The sequence below is a fragment of the Schistocerca gregaria genome, chromosome X, assembly GCF_023897955.1.
Source record: "Schistocerca gregaria isolate iqSchGreg1 chromosome X, iqSchGreg1.2, whole genome shotgun sequence".
Lineage (NCBI taxonomy): Eukaryota > Metazoa > Arthropoda > Insecta > Orthoptera > Acrididae > Schistocerca > Schistocerca gregaria.
Genome location: NC_064931.1, coordinates 484,668,513 through 484,682,630, shown reverse-complemented (window position 1 = coordinate 484,682,630; position 14,118 = coordinate 484,668,513). Strand labels below are relative to the sequence as shown.

The 14,118-nt window shown below is 40.3% G+C and overlaps 1 protein-coding gene across 1 annotated transcript in view; it reads left to right on the top strand.

The window, feature by feature from the left end:
* Window positions 1–220: 220 nt before the first annotated feature.
* The window catches only part of LOC126297560 (ribitol-5-phosphate xylosyltransferase 1-like), a 46,870-nt gene continuing 32,972 nt past the window's right edge, over window positions 221–14,118 (top strand). Inside the window, exons 1-2 of the mRNA XM_049988492.1 lie at window positions 221–511; window positions 4,536–5,079. Of these exons, the coding sequence (XP_049844449.1) occupies window positions 409–511; window positions 4,536–5,079 (647 nt within the window). The 5' untranslated portion in view covers window positions 221–408. The remainder of the gene's footprint in view (window positions 512–4,535; window positions 5,080–14,118) is intronic.

Genomic DNA, 14,118 nt, shown 5'->3' with positions numbered 1-14,118 from the left:
TGCTGCCATTTAAACTGTACAGTGGAATGTTTCGACGTAATGTGACGGTCAGTGTGAATTGTGTTTAACCCCTACATTAGCAGACGACACAGTCGCCCCACCAGCGTTCATGCAAGAACCTTCTTCCTAAGTAAACTTGACTTCGACATCCCGTTCTGTTCCGTTGACAGCGTATGTGATTTCCACCATTTGATTTTCCGTTCCTATCCGACAAGTGTGAATCGACGTTAATGGTACTAATAGCTTCGTAATCAACATTCGACCATAGATCAATATCTGTGGTGGAAGTTGTCAACAGCATGCATTGTCATCTTTGGTTGTTTTTGTTTTTCGCGCTTTGATTGAAAACAAATCTGATACATATAAAGTGAAAAATGAAACTATTATTAACTGACGGCATAATAAGAAATGAAACGATTTTGCCGATATTTAATGGTTTCTTCGTGTGTTGTTTATGTGGTTGTCACCCTGATAGCTGTGTACAAACTATACTGTGTGGTTGGTGACAAAGGTACATTACTGTATTTTTCTGACTTTGTTTCTAACTTATGTGTTGCTGGACAACAAAGCGAATGTGTTTTCTGTGCTGGCTATGTACCAGTTTTTCATTTAAGTTGCGTTTGTTCACACAACTGGAGTTAGATAATAATTTAGTTTCATCTGCTCTTGTAACGTGAAAGTATGTTTATATCAATCTTGTGAAGTATTATTGATCAACGGGTACGTCATGGACAGAGGAACTGGTAATACGGATTGAGGAAGGATATCTTTGTTCAACCTGATGCTTGATGTTAATGGTTCAAGGTTGTACAGTTTTCCTTTGAGCCTCAGAACATGCCATATCCCTGACATACCGTTCATCCCGTACTGCCTCTGCATCCTTAATATCATTTGTGATGAAAATTAGTAGATATGTAGGAAGGATTAATAATACCATTGGAAAATCACGCGTTAATGCCAAATAGTGAGCGTAACTCTTTAGACGAGACAGAAACATTGAGAGAGAGGTTTCAAGACTCCAGACGTGATTGTAAATGACAAAGTGAAAATTATAGATTAGGCTACCGATACAGTTTGTTAATTGTGAAAATGAAGCAGACTTTTTTTGCAAATGACGTGCATTATTTACACATTCGTTACACATCAAGCAGGCAGGTCGTGTTATACATAGTTTTATGCAAAGAACTGAGTCTTCAATAAGCAAGGTCTTTATCTTTGTGTGTGCCTGTTGAAAACTGAACACTTCTGCATTTTGGTGAATTAGTGTTACTACGTTTGCTCAGTTAAAATTCTTGAAATAAACATGAACTCTTATGCTTGTGTTTGGAAACGAACACCCCTGCTGTCACACTGAAAGCATTGAGAATAGATAATGATGTAATCAAGTTGTAAGTGTTAATAATCAGAGAAAAACTTCTGCATGAAAGGAATATGCCCTTACTCTCAGTATCAGTATAGGTGCTATCGTAATATAGGACAAAGCTATAGGATATGACCAAAATAAAAGCAGCAAATCAGATGATGCTGACTATAATGGTAGATGGGAATACTGCAATATGGAATAAATCTTTTCCTCTTTGTTGCCATCCTTGTAGCTGAACAAATGCAACGATACTGTACATCAATTTATGCAATGCTAGGTTGTCATGGATTTAAGACTGAGCAGAATTGAGGTATCCAACAGGGAAATGTGTCTTATTCCACGCCAGCAGCAACTTCGGGTGATTCTATCAGTACTCCGTTTAACACTACACTTTTCTGTATCTAATTTCGTGCTCATGTTTCTCTTGAAGAGTGTTTGAATTTGTTAAGCAATCTCTGCCATTGAACATTTGAGTGGTCATAGAGCCAATGTCCCACAAGTTGACTAACTGAGAACTTCATACAACCAGAGGATGTATGTTTCCTAAGTGCAGGGTACAGCACACTTTTTAGGGCATTACAGAAGTGCCCGATTCCACCCGACTGCTTTGACCCATGATGTCATCAATATGACGGAAACAGCTAGTTCCAGTGAATACAATATGGTGAAAATGATGTCACTACATACACACACCAACAAACATGAACAAAAATAAAAATGACACAAATGTTTCACTTCAAAAATAAAATGAAACTAATGGGAGAACTGTGCAAAATTGGGGGTTAAGGGCAGGGACAAGCTAAAAACATAACAATAACAAAAAGACACTGCAACATCCTAAAACAAATAATATATTTAAAAAAATTTTGAATAACAACATTTCGCTACACCAACAAAACCACAGGAATTGTACATCTCCCGTGATCTATAGCTATTGATACCAAAAAACCAATACTTACATGTCTGAAAGGTAGAATTAGACATTTCCCTTGACCTCAATTGCAGCTGTCGATATAAAAAAACCAACACCTACAACTCCAAAAAGTGGAACCAAAACCCCAACAACCCAAATACCGCATATCACAATTACTTTAGAATTAAACAGAAAAAAAGCCTTAGTAACTCACTGGTTACACTTCCACAACCCACATTACTGCACCAACTACCTAAACTATGAACTGCATTAGCACAATGACAATCAAAACTCAAATGAACCCAGTACCACCTGTTATACTCAGCACGTCAACATCCATCACCAGAGGACACCGTCAAATAACAACATCACATCTACAAACACTACCATCTCAAAAACACAGTGCTATAGTAATGTCACCCCACAACATTATCACATCCCGGATCAAAAGAGATGGGTGGACCATTCTGTTGAACTCTTCTTAGTGCAGAAAATGGACTTTTCTTTGTAATTGTTCTCTGGACCCCTGTATAATGATTTGCACTATTGTAGCAACTTCCCAGTAATTGGCTACATATTTTCCTTGAAGATAAATGCATGTCTTCTGCCAGATACGTATGTAATGAGAATGGAAACTCCAATAGTCCAGTTGCAAAACAGCACACATTCTACTTTTGAGTGAAATATTTATTTTGGAAATGACACACAGTCTGTAGCTAAGCCTGTTCTTTGTGATACTGCTTCTTCTGTGAATAGTAGTTCAGCAACTTACACTTCTGTGATATTTGGAAACTGGGAGAGAAGTACTGTTAGAATTTAAGCTCTGAAGATGAGTCGTGATGATAACTCAGTGAGTAACATGATCATGAACATGACAGGCAGCCTGATTTGAGCTCCTGCCCAGCACATACTTCTGGTGTGCTAGGAAATTGTAAAGATGGTGATAAACTGATTTTTGAGTGCAGTATGTGGTTGGTTGGTTTGGGGAAGGAGACCAGACAGCGTGGTCATCGGTCTCATCGGATTAGGGAAGGATGGGGAAGGAAGTTGACCGTGCCTTTTCAGAGGAACCATCCCGGCATTTGCCTGGAGTGATTCAGGGAAATCACGGAAAACCTAAATCAGGATGGCCGGACGCGGGATTGAACCGTCGTCCTCCCGAATGCGAGTCCAGTTTCTAACCACTGCGCCACCTCGCTCGGTGCAGTATGTGGCTTTCTATTGTTACAAAAAAGCAAAGGTTTGTGAATGTGTCACTAGCATTATTTATTTTGCTGAGCATTATTCATGTCACCCTGCAACACGGAGTTGTATACTGCAGTTATCGTATTTCTGTCAAGAAGGAAGTTATGAACAGCGCAGTTTCTGAAACCCGGTAAACAGTTGCAAAATCTTTGCTTGCTGACAGTCGAGTTTGGATTTTGATTTCTATCCTACTTACCCTTCATTCTGCACGTGTCCTCTTGCTCCCTGGGTTGCAGTGAGGGTGACATGTGGAGCAGGTTGCAATTTTATTAACAAAAACTTCTCATGTTGGTGCAAAATAAATGGCAACTGCTATCATATGTATTTCCTGTTTTTCTTTCTGAGGATATAAAGAATCAATCTTCCAGACATATGACAGTGCCCAAAACATTCACAAAGATTAGCCCAAGTACTCACAACAATTATGCAAGCCTATCATTTAAATTCTGCATATTCATTTCCTTAAGCAACATGATTACTGGTACATTTTTTGGACCAATCAAATACATAATATCTTGACTAAACAACACTCTTGAACTGTGATCACACTCTGGTCAAAATCTCGGATGATTTGACCCATTTGTTGACAGCAAAGTGGGTAATATGAAATTGTTCATAACAAGGGGATATGTATCCGATATTTGCTCACTGCACAACTTATGAGGGATTAGAAACTGAAAGAGAAGAAATTAATCTTACCCTCCATATGGTCCTGTATAAGCTTTGTGTATATTAATATGGCTCCTGTGCAGTGTAATATAACTAGCTGTAGTCAAGCATAATGAACATGTTTATTATTATTTTCCGTGGACATATGGTGGCTAGTGGTTGGAATTACAGCTTGGCAAGATGGTAGTAATTCAGTGATGATTTTGTACACTTTTGCTTTAGTAAGTACTGCTTTTAGATTTTTGGTCACTATACTCACTACTAGTGATGATGATGATAATAATAATAATAATAATAATAATAATAATAATAATACTGTTTTGAAGTATGATGTTCATTTTTCAGAAAGTGATGGCATTTCCCAATTGCATTATCCTGGCACGAATACTCATATCTCCAAAACAGAGTACTTGAAAATCAGTTTGAACAGTGAGACAACAGTTAAAAGAAGTAATGTGGAAATTTGGGGAAAAGCTGCTATAGCGAAATATCTGTGGCATCATATTTTGGATGGAAAAGTTGAAAATGGAGAAGGTGGTTTAGTTGAGACAGGTTTCAAAATACTGCATGGCATCAACTTTACGTATCGATATGGACCAGGTGTTATACAAACTACAGTGCCTAGTGATGTGGAAAAACTTGTGCTAGTGTTAAATGGTCGCTCAGAAGAGAAAATTAATGTTGCAAAGCAGTGGTTAGATTATGTTCCTCTTTACAAAAAACTGACCCACATTGCAGTTGTGTTATTAGGAGATGAAGGTTGTAGTAACGATTGGCTCCTTCCATATATGAAGTCCAGAGGAGGAAGAATTGATGTTGCCTTTCTGGTGTATGATTCACCACTGATCGATAATGTCCAGTTTTACCAGTGGCCTCTTGGAGTTGCGGTGTAAGTAATTATAGTACAGTTATTGATGCAAGTATATAATTTAATAATTATTAGCGAACTATACAAATAATGCTGTAACTACTAGTTGATTTCAGTTTTGTGCTTATATGTACTTTTTTTTTTTTAAGCGAAATGTGCAAGTTAAGAAGTACAAGAGATTAGAATTATTGCTCCCTGTTGGGACATTAATATTTTCACAAGTGTTTCGTTTGATGTTGAACATGGCTGTTGTTTGATTTATTGGTAGCCTATGTTTCTCAGATGATGACAAGAATTGATTATTGATTTGAAGGAAAACCTTTTTTGCAGACTGAAAATTAATGTGGAGGAAATCCATTTTTTTGTGCGTCATGAAGAAGTGATAGAATGTTACATCAGTGGAACCTCAATATCTCAGGAAGTTCTTTTATTTCTTCTTCTTCTTCTTCTTCTTCTTCTTCTTTTTCGCGGATGGATCACTTAGGACCATGAGAAATCAACATTTGTTAGCCTTCCTTTTCACCCAGTATTCCGTCATACATAACGAATGGGCAATTTTTCATTGCACAGACCACATATGTTGGTTAGTTTTTCTCTCTTCTTCCTCAAAACCCGGTGTGTTTGTGATTTTTCTGATTTCATTTCTGTCATGCAGTTTTGGAGACCCTAATTCTCTCAGGTATTTTTCCATCTGTTTGTACCAGTTCAGTTTTGTAGTTTTTGTTCTTTAAAAATGAATGGATTTTGTGCATTAACCTGTTTGAATCCATTGTTTCTAAATGCCCCATGAATTGGATTGTTCTCGTGCGCATTTTGTCCATTATTTTGGAGATATTTTTATATATTTTTGCATTGGGTTTCGGATAGTGCACACCATCTTTAGTTCTTGGTCCTAGGATTTTCCTCATTATTTTAAGTTCTTTCACTTTTAATTCCCCTTTTAGTGTTCTGTGTTGAAGATTTAGTGTCTCAGATGTGTAGAGAGCTTCGGGTTTAATTACTGTTGTGTAGTGTCATATTTTGCAGCTTCAGGAGAGACTCTCTAAGTTGTAAATGTTTATTGTTAACTGAAACACCGTCTACATTTTCAGGACTCTTGATCTGACAGATTGCTTTTCCTTACAGTTTTCTGCAATCCATTCATCTATATATTTAAATTCTTTTACTCGAGAGATGTAGTTATTACCAATTTTGAGATCAGAAGCTGCATCTTTGATGTCAGTCATAAATTTTGTTTTTTCAAATGAAATTTGTGATTCTATTTTTGCTGCCTGCTCTTATAATTCCAGCTGTTTCTGTGGATCGGTAACGTCCTGTGCGATCAGTGCCATGTCGTCAGCAAATGCTAAACAGTCTAATTCTGTGCCCTTATGTTTTGGTCCCAGTCTGTGTGCTGGTGCAACTGCTTTTGTCCATTCCTGAACAACTTTTTCAACAGCACAATTGAAGAGAGCTGGGGACAGCACTTGCCATACTCCTGTGCCTACTTCAAATTCTGTATTTAATTCTCCCATAAATTTTACTTTGGATTTGGTTTCTGTGGGTGTTTCTTTTATGATGTTTGTTGTCTTTTGATCTAGTCCTAATTCTGCAAACACTTCAAATAGGGATTCACAGTCTGTACTGTAATATGCTTTTTTTAAATCGACATATGTGATGACATAACTTTTGTTTGAAGTACTGTGCAAATATTTTCAGAAATATGATTTATTTTCCCTGTAGGAGATATGTCTGCCGAAGATGGCTTTATAAATATCGAGGTAACAGTGATTGATTAAGTTTATTTATCCATGATTAATAGCATGTCTCCTCTGACGTTGACTGAAACAAAACATAAAATAAGTCATTTCTTGAAACAGATCAATAATACTTCTAGTGAATGAAGGCCGAATAGATTCTTACTGAGCCTAACTTCATTAAGCACATTTTATATAACTCAAAGTCCCGTAGAATGCTAATTGTTAAAACAAAAGCTGAATGGACAAAATTTAAGTCCCTAACGCACCAAAATTGTTTTAAGTCCAGTGTGTAGCCATTTGAAAGTTAAACAGGAATAAATTTACAGGTCCAGAAGTCTGTCACAAGAACAGAGTCCTTGTCTTATTCGGCAAGGAGGATGTGAAAACCTGTAAGTCCACAGCTGGTAGCTTACAGGGTCATGAAGTCAGATGTGAATGGTACCAATATAATGAAGACAGCTGTTGAATGAGAATTCTGATTGATGGAATCTTTGCAGAATCAGCACCTGGCCTAAAAAAACTCACTCAGAACGAACTGGTTTGCCCTGAATACCACTTGGTGCTAGGGTACAGCTGTGTCTATTTTTGATATTGTGTCTTACAGAAGAGAATATGTCTGTGTGGCCCATGGCCCATACTGGAGCTTGAGTCGCCTCCTGGAGGATGGCTGGAGCATGATTGTCCATCTTTCAGAAAATTGTCGCCTGTTTGTTAGGCATCCCTCTCCACTTCCTCCACTTGTTGGGGCAATTGGGGAGATGATGTCTACATCCAACCATTGCCCGTTCCTTGCACAGGCATAGCCAAACTAAATCTTGCAACAAAACCCATCCACCTGTGGGCACCAGAAAGTATAGAAGCCTCGTCGGTAGCTTTGGGAGAAAGATTAATACTCTTACACACTTTGAAAACAGATGGCCTAAAATGCCTTCTAACATAATGTCGACAAGGCATCGTGCGGCTGCAGGCTGACTGACGTCATCTTCCAGCCAAACCTGGGGGGGGGGAGTGAAAGATAGAAAGTTGGGACCAATAAGAAGTTTCTCAGCAGGAACCAAGCTGTCCTGTGCTGTTGACCTGTAGGATGCCAGAGAAAGGATGGCGATGGTGAAGTTTAGACTTTTGGGTTTTAAAAGTATATACAAATTGTTCCACTGGTCCATTTGAGGCAAGGTGAAAGGATGCCGTGTGAATGAGGGCAATGCATTTTTGTCACAGAAGGTGGAGAATTCTGCAGATGCTAATTCGGGACAATCATTTGTGAGAATGGTGTCAGAAACTCCTTTAATGGAAAAAAAATGTGAGATGGGTTTGAATAACAAACATTAGGGAAACATATAGGAACCTGCTGCCAGTGTCTATTGCAATGAGCCAAAAAGTGTGGCCCAAGAAAGTCCTATGAAATCCAAATGAAGCCTCGACCAAGGACTGCAGTAGTCTAATCAAGGGAAGACAGGGCTTTGAGGGATGGCCTACATGTTCTGGCACATGGTGCAAGAGGATACCATTTGAGTAACAGCAGTGTCTATGCCACACCAATAGGCATGGTGGCAGGTCAGACATTTAGTGAGCACCGTGCCCAACATGGAGAAGAGTCAAAACGTGCTGCTGGAAATCTGCAGGGATGACCACCCAGATGCAGCCATTTTGATGGCCAGCTGCGGCACACTAGGCAGAGGATCTCTCTGAGGGTCAGGTCCTCTGCGGTGTGGCGCGCGATGAGTTTGGCATCCAGTGGGAAATTGGCCATAGGTTCTTCCACAATAATGTTGAGGTGGAGGGCACGCTCAGACCACAAACCCTTGACTGTGGAGCCAGTCTTGGGGAGACATGAGATTTCCCAAGGCAACATCGAAGACGGGGGCCAGGCACTCGATCTGGTATTTGTGGGTGTGCTTTATCTGCTGGAGTAGAATCAACATCTGGGCAGATGGATCCACTGGTTCCATCACACTGTCACCAATGCTATAATGGGCATACTATCAACTGCAAAACACATGCAAGCAGTGACTACCTGGACCAGAGCACACCCGTGATCCAGCTGTGAACACAAAACCTCATTGCCAACTGATGTCCTCCGATGGTGGCAGAAAAAATATCCCTTTAGCAATGATTGAACAAGTTTATTTATCAAAGTTTAATAGCATGTCTACTCTGATGTGGATTGAAACAAAACCTAAAATAACAATATTACACAAAGGATGGGGGTATACTCACCATATAGAGAACACTCTGAGTCGCAGACAGGCATGATGGAAAGACTGGTATACAATTTAGCTTTCAGCCAAAATCCTTCTTTTGAAGTAGAAAGTGCACACACACACACACACACACACACACACACACACACACACACACACACGTGATCACTGTCTTTTTCCACTGTGGCCAGACTGAGTCATAATTACACCTAATGGGACAGCAATTCTAAGAGGGAGGGGTAAAGAGGTGAGGAAGTGGGGGGGGGGGGGGGAGATAACAGGATGGGGTGGGAGAAGGTGTAGTGCTGCTTGCTGAATTGTGCAGGGATGTTGTGGGGACAGGGTATGGCTGCTGGGTGCAGTTGGGAGGTTTGAGGGGAGGGGATGGAAAAGGACTAGTTAGTGGATTTGGTGGTGGAATGAAAGACTGTGTTGTGCTGGAGTGGGAGAAGAGAAGGAAATAGGTGTGGAGGACAGGGACTAGTGTAGTTTGAGGCGAATATATCCTACGATCCCCTAACCCCCTGACCTCATCCTTTGCTAGTCCATGTTCACTTACCTATCCCATTCCCTGCTCCCCCTCCAGCACAACACAGGTTTCTGTTCCAACACCCCTACGAGTCCTTTTCCCCTTCCCTCCTCCTCTCCTTATCCACTCCCCATCCCCAGCCCCCAAATGTCCCAACTGCACCTAACAGCCCTTCCCTACACTCACCATATCCCTGCATGCTCCCACAAGCAGCACTACACTTTCTCCCACCCTACCCTTCTGTACCCTCCCCCTCCCCTCCCCCCCTTTCCTCTCGACCCTATGCCTTGCTTTACCCCCACCACCAGATTGGGTAAAAGTCTAGAATTGAGCCAGTGGCATACTTAAGTGTTTTATTGCAGGAATATTGTCAGTGTTTGGTGTACAGTATGATGGGAACAAGTGAAGGTGTGTCAGCTGTTTGTGTTATGCAACCAGTGAGAGAGCAACAAGCAGACGGTGTGTGGCAATGTAATACTTTGGAAGACAGGGCGAAACATTGCTGTAAATGGGGATTATAAATTTAATTGCTCCTTGTTTGAGTTGCTGTTGTTTAAACTGTGCCAGAATCTACAAACCAAGGATAGTGTTGCAACCTGTGATATATTCAAAAAAGCAGTGAAATATTTCTCTGCTCTATGTTGCTACGCAATCAATCTGTGCGAGCACAATGAGTAAGTGCATCAATGTTTTTTAATTAAATTATGGGAGGAGGTAGGTGAATCAATGTTTTTCATTAGATCTTGGGAGAAGGTGGGTGAATAAATGTTTTTTTAATTAAATCATTGTAGGAGGTTGGTGGATCAATGTGTTTTTTAATTAAATTATCAGAGGAGGCAGGTGCATCAATAATGTTTGTTAATATGAACATACATTGACCCACCACTCTTCTCCCATGATTTAATTAAAAAACATTGATCCACTTACTCAGTGAGCTCACACAGACCCCGACTGCGTTCTCATTTCACGACCACATTTGATACATTTTAATATTTCTGCAACTAATCCATGAGACATGCATGCAGCAACGTCGGTCCACTTTATAGTGCTCACTGCCATAATAACAAAATTTTCTCTCAAAATTCACCAACACACCAAAAACCAGGAAGCAAGACAATGGTCTAAATTTTGGTGCTAGAAACACATTGCCTCTCTTCTCGCCCCTCATTAGTTATGTCAAAGAATCATCCCATTGGCTAAGCAAAACTGTCATGTTACCAACCTATGAGCAGTAGATAAGCAGTTTTAACCTCCGCTAACCCTGATCTAAACCTTAGCCCCAGATTGCTGTGTCCATGAGGCACAGTTATGACTCTGTCCAGCCACAGCAGCCAGAAACAATGATCATGTGTGTGAGCTGTGCGTCTGTGTGTGCATGGGGGGGGGGGGGGGGGTGTGCACATCAGAAGAAGGCTATATTTAGCTGAAAGCTAAAATGTATAGTAGTGTTTCCTCCATTTTCATAGTATTGTTGTTAATCCACCCTGTACTTTCCATTGATTGGAAACATAAACTAAGTCTCTTCTTGAAATAGAACAGTACTATTACAGGTAGATGAAGGTAAGTTAGATTGTCACTGGGCCAAAGTTCATTGAAGACACATTTTGTGAAAATCAGAGTCCTGTATGACGCTCAGTGTTAAAGTACAAACAGAATTTAAGTCCCGTAGGGAACAAAATTGTTTAAGTCTGACATTTAGCTGTTTGAAAGCTAAACAGGAATAAATTTATGAGTCCACAATTCTGCCACGATGACAGTGTCATGTCTTCTTCGTCAAGGAGGCCACGAACACTCTACGTCCACTGCTGGCCACTCCTGGGGTCACAAAGTGAGATGTGAATGGGAGCAACATCATGGGGGTGGCTCTTGAGTGAGACTCCTGGTTGATGGAATCCTTGCAGAAATGGTGCCTGGCCCAGGAAACTCACTTGGAGTGAATGAGCCTTGTCTGGATTGACCACTGCCTTACATACTATTCCTCGCTAGGATATAGCTGGCATTGCAGAAGAGAATAGCTCCATGCAGCCTATAGCGTCACTTAGCCTTGTGGATGGTCAGAACATGGCCATCTAACTTCAGGAAAATTGTTAGGCATCTTCGAAGAACTGATGTGATAGTGGTTGCCGACACTACAGGTGCGAAGCATTGATACAGCAGTATGGTGACTGTATTAACATTACATAAAGACCATTGGTTACAGAGCTGTTCATACCAATAGTGATTTATGTCAACTGTTCACAATATACAGAATGTAATGTACAATTTTTAAGCCAGTAGAGGCTAGTGTTTTTTTGAAGTTGGATGTGATAGACAAATGTGACTTGGAGAGATTAGCAATGCAAGAGATGGTGCCGTCTGGGATTTCCACTAATCCAGTGGACTAGGGGTATTTGCTTTGAAACTGGGATCTGATGGATTAGTTTTTCTCTAATCACCAAAAGTTAGCTGTCAGTGAGATTCGAAGTGATTGGTGAATTAGTGTTCCACATTTGTAAGGCTAGCTTGTAGATTTAGAGATTTTCCAGAGAATTACTGTTAGCAGAAGGAATGGATGATAAATGGGACTACATCTACATCCATACTCCCCAAGCCACCTGTCAGTGTGTGGCATAGGGTACCTTGAGTACCTCTATCAGTTCTACCTTCTATTCCAGTCTCGTATTGTTCATGGAAAGACAGATTGTTGGTATGCCTCTGTGTGGGCTCTAATCTCTCTGATTTTATCCTCATGGTTTCTTTGTGACATATGCCTAGGAGGGAGCAATATACTGCTTGACTCCTCGGTGAAGGTATGGTCTGGAAACTTCAACAAAAGCCCGTACCAAGCTGCTGAGTGTCTCTCTTGCAGAGTCTTCCACTGGAGTTTATCTATCATCTCCGTAATGCTTTCGTGATTACTAAATGCTCCTGTAACGAAGTGCAGTGCTCTCCATTGGATCTTCTCTATCTCTTCAATCAACTCTATCTGGTACGGTCCCACACCGGTGAGCAGTATTCAAGCAGTGGGTGAACAAGAGTACTGTAACCTACTTCCTTTGTTTTCAGACTGCATTTCCTTAGGATACTTCCAATGAATCTCAGTCTGGCATCTGCTTTACCGACGATTAATTTTATATGGTCATTCCATTTTAAATCACTTCTAATGTCTACTCCCAGATAATTTATGGAATTAACTGCTTCCAGATGCTGACCTGCTATATTGTAGCTAAATGACAGAGGATCTTCCTTTCTATGTATTTGCAGCACATTACACATGTCTACATTGAGATTCAATTGCCATTCCCTGCACCATGTGTCAATTTGTTGCAGATCCTCCTGCATTTCAGTACAATTTTCCATTGTCCTCTCAATATACTACAGCATCATCTGCAAAAAGCCTCAGTGAACTTCCATGTATATGAATAGCAATGGTTCTACGAAACTCCCCTGCGGCACACCTGAAATCACTCTTACTTCGGAAGACTTCTCTCCATTGAGGATGACATGCTGCATTCTGTTAACTAAGAACTCTTCAATCCAATCACACAATTGGTCTGATAGTCCACATGCTCTTACTTTGTTCATTAAACGACTGTGGGGAACTATAACAAATGCCATGTGGAAGTCAAGAAACATGGCATCTACCTCGCAACCTGTCTCTGTGGCCGTTTGAGTCCAGTGAACGAATAGTGCGAGCTGGGTTTCACACGATTGTCTTTTACGAAACCCATGCTGATACCTACAGTGTAGATTTTTAGCCTCCAGTAAAGTCATTATACTCAAACATAATACATGTTCCAAAATTCTACAGCTGATTGACATTAGAGATATAGGTCTATAGTTCTGCACATCTGTTTGACATCTCTTCTTGAAAATGGGGATGATCTGTGCCCTTTTCCATTATTTTGGAACGCTATGCTCCTCTAGAGACCTATGGTACATCACTGCAAGAAGGGGGGCAAGTTCCTTCATGTACTCTGTGTAAAATTGAACTGGTATCCCATCAGGTCCAGCGGCCTCCTCTTTTGAGTGATTTTAATTGTTTTTCTATCTCTCTGTGATCTATTTTGATATCTACCATTTTGTCATCTGTGCGACAATGGAGAGAAGGAACTACAGTGCATCCTTCCTCTGTGAAACAGCTCTGGAAAAAGACATTTAGTATTTATGCCTTTAATCTGTCATTCTTTGTTTCAGCACCATTTTGGTCACAGAGTGTCTGGTCATTTTGTTTTGATCCACCTACCACTTTGACATAAGTCCAAAATTTCTTAGGATTTTTTTCCAAGTCAGTACATAGAACTTTACTTTCGAATTCATTGAACGCCTCTCGCATAGCTCTCTTCACACTACATTTCGCTTCGTGTAATTTTTGCTTGTCTGCAAGGCTTTGGCTATGTTTATGCTTGCTGTGAAGTTCCCTTTGCTTCTGTAGCAGTTTTCTAACTCTGTTGTTGTACCACGGTGACTCTTTTCGATCTCTTACGATCTTGCTTGGCACATACTCATCTAATGCATATTGTACGATGGTTTTGAACTTTGTCCACTGATCCCCAACACTATATGTACTTGAGATAAAACTTTGCTGTTGAGCCATCAAGTACTCTGAAAT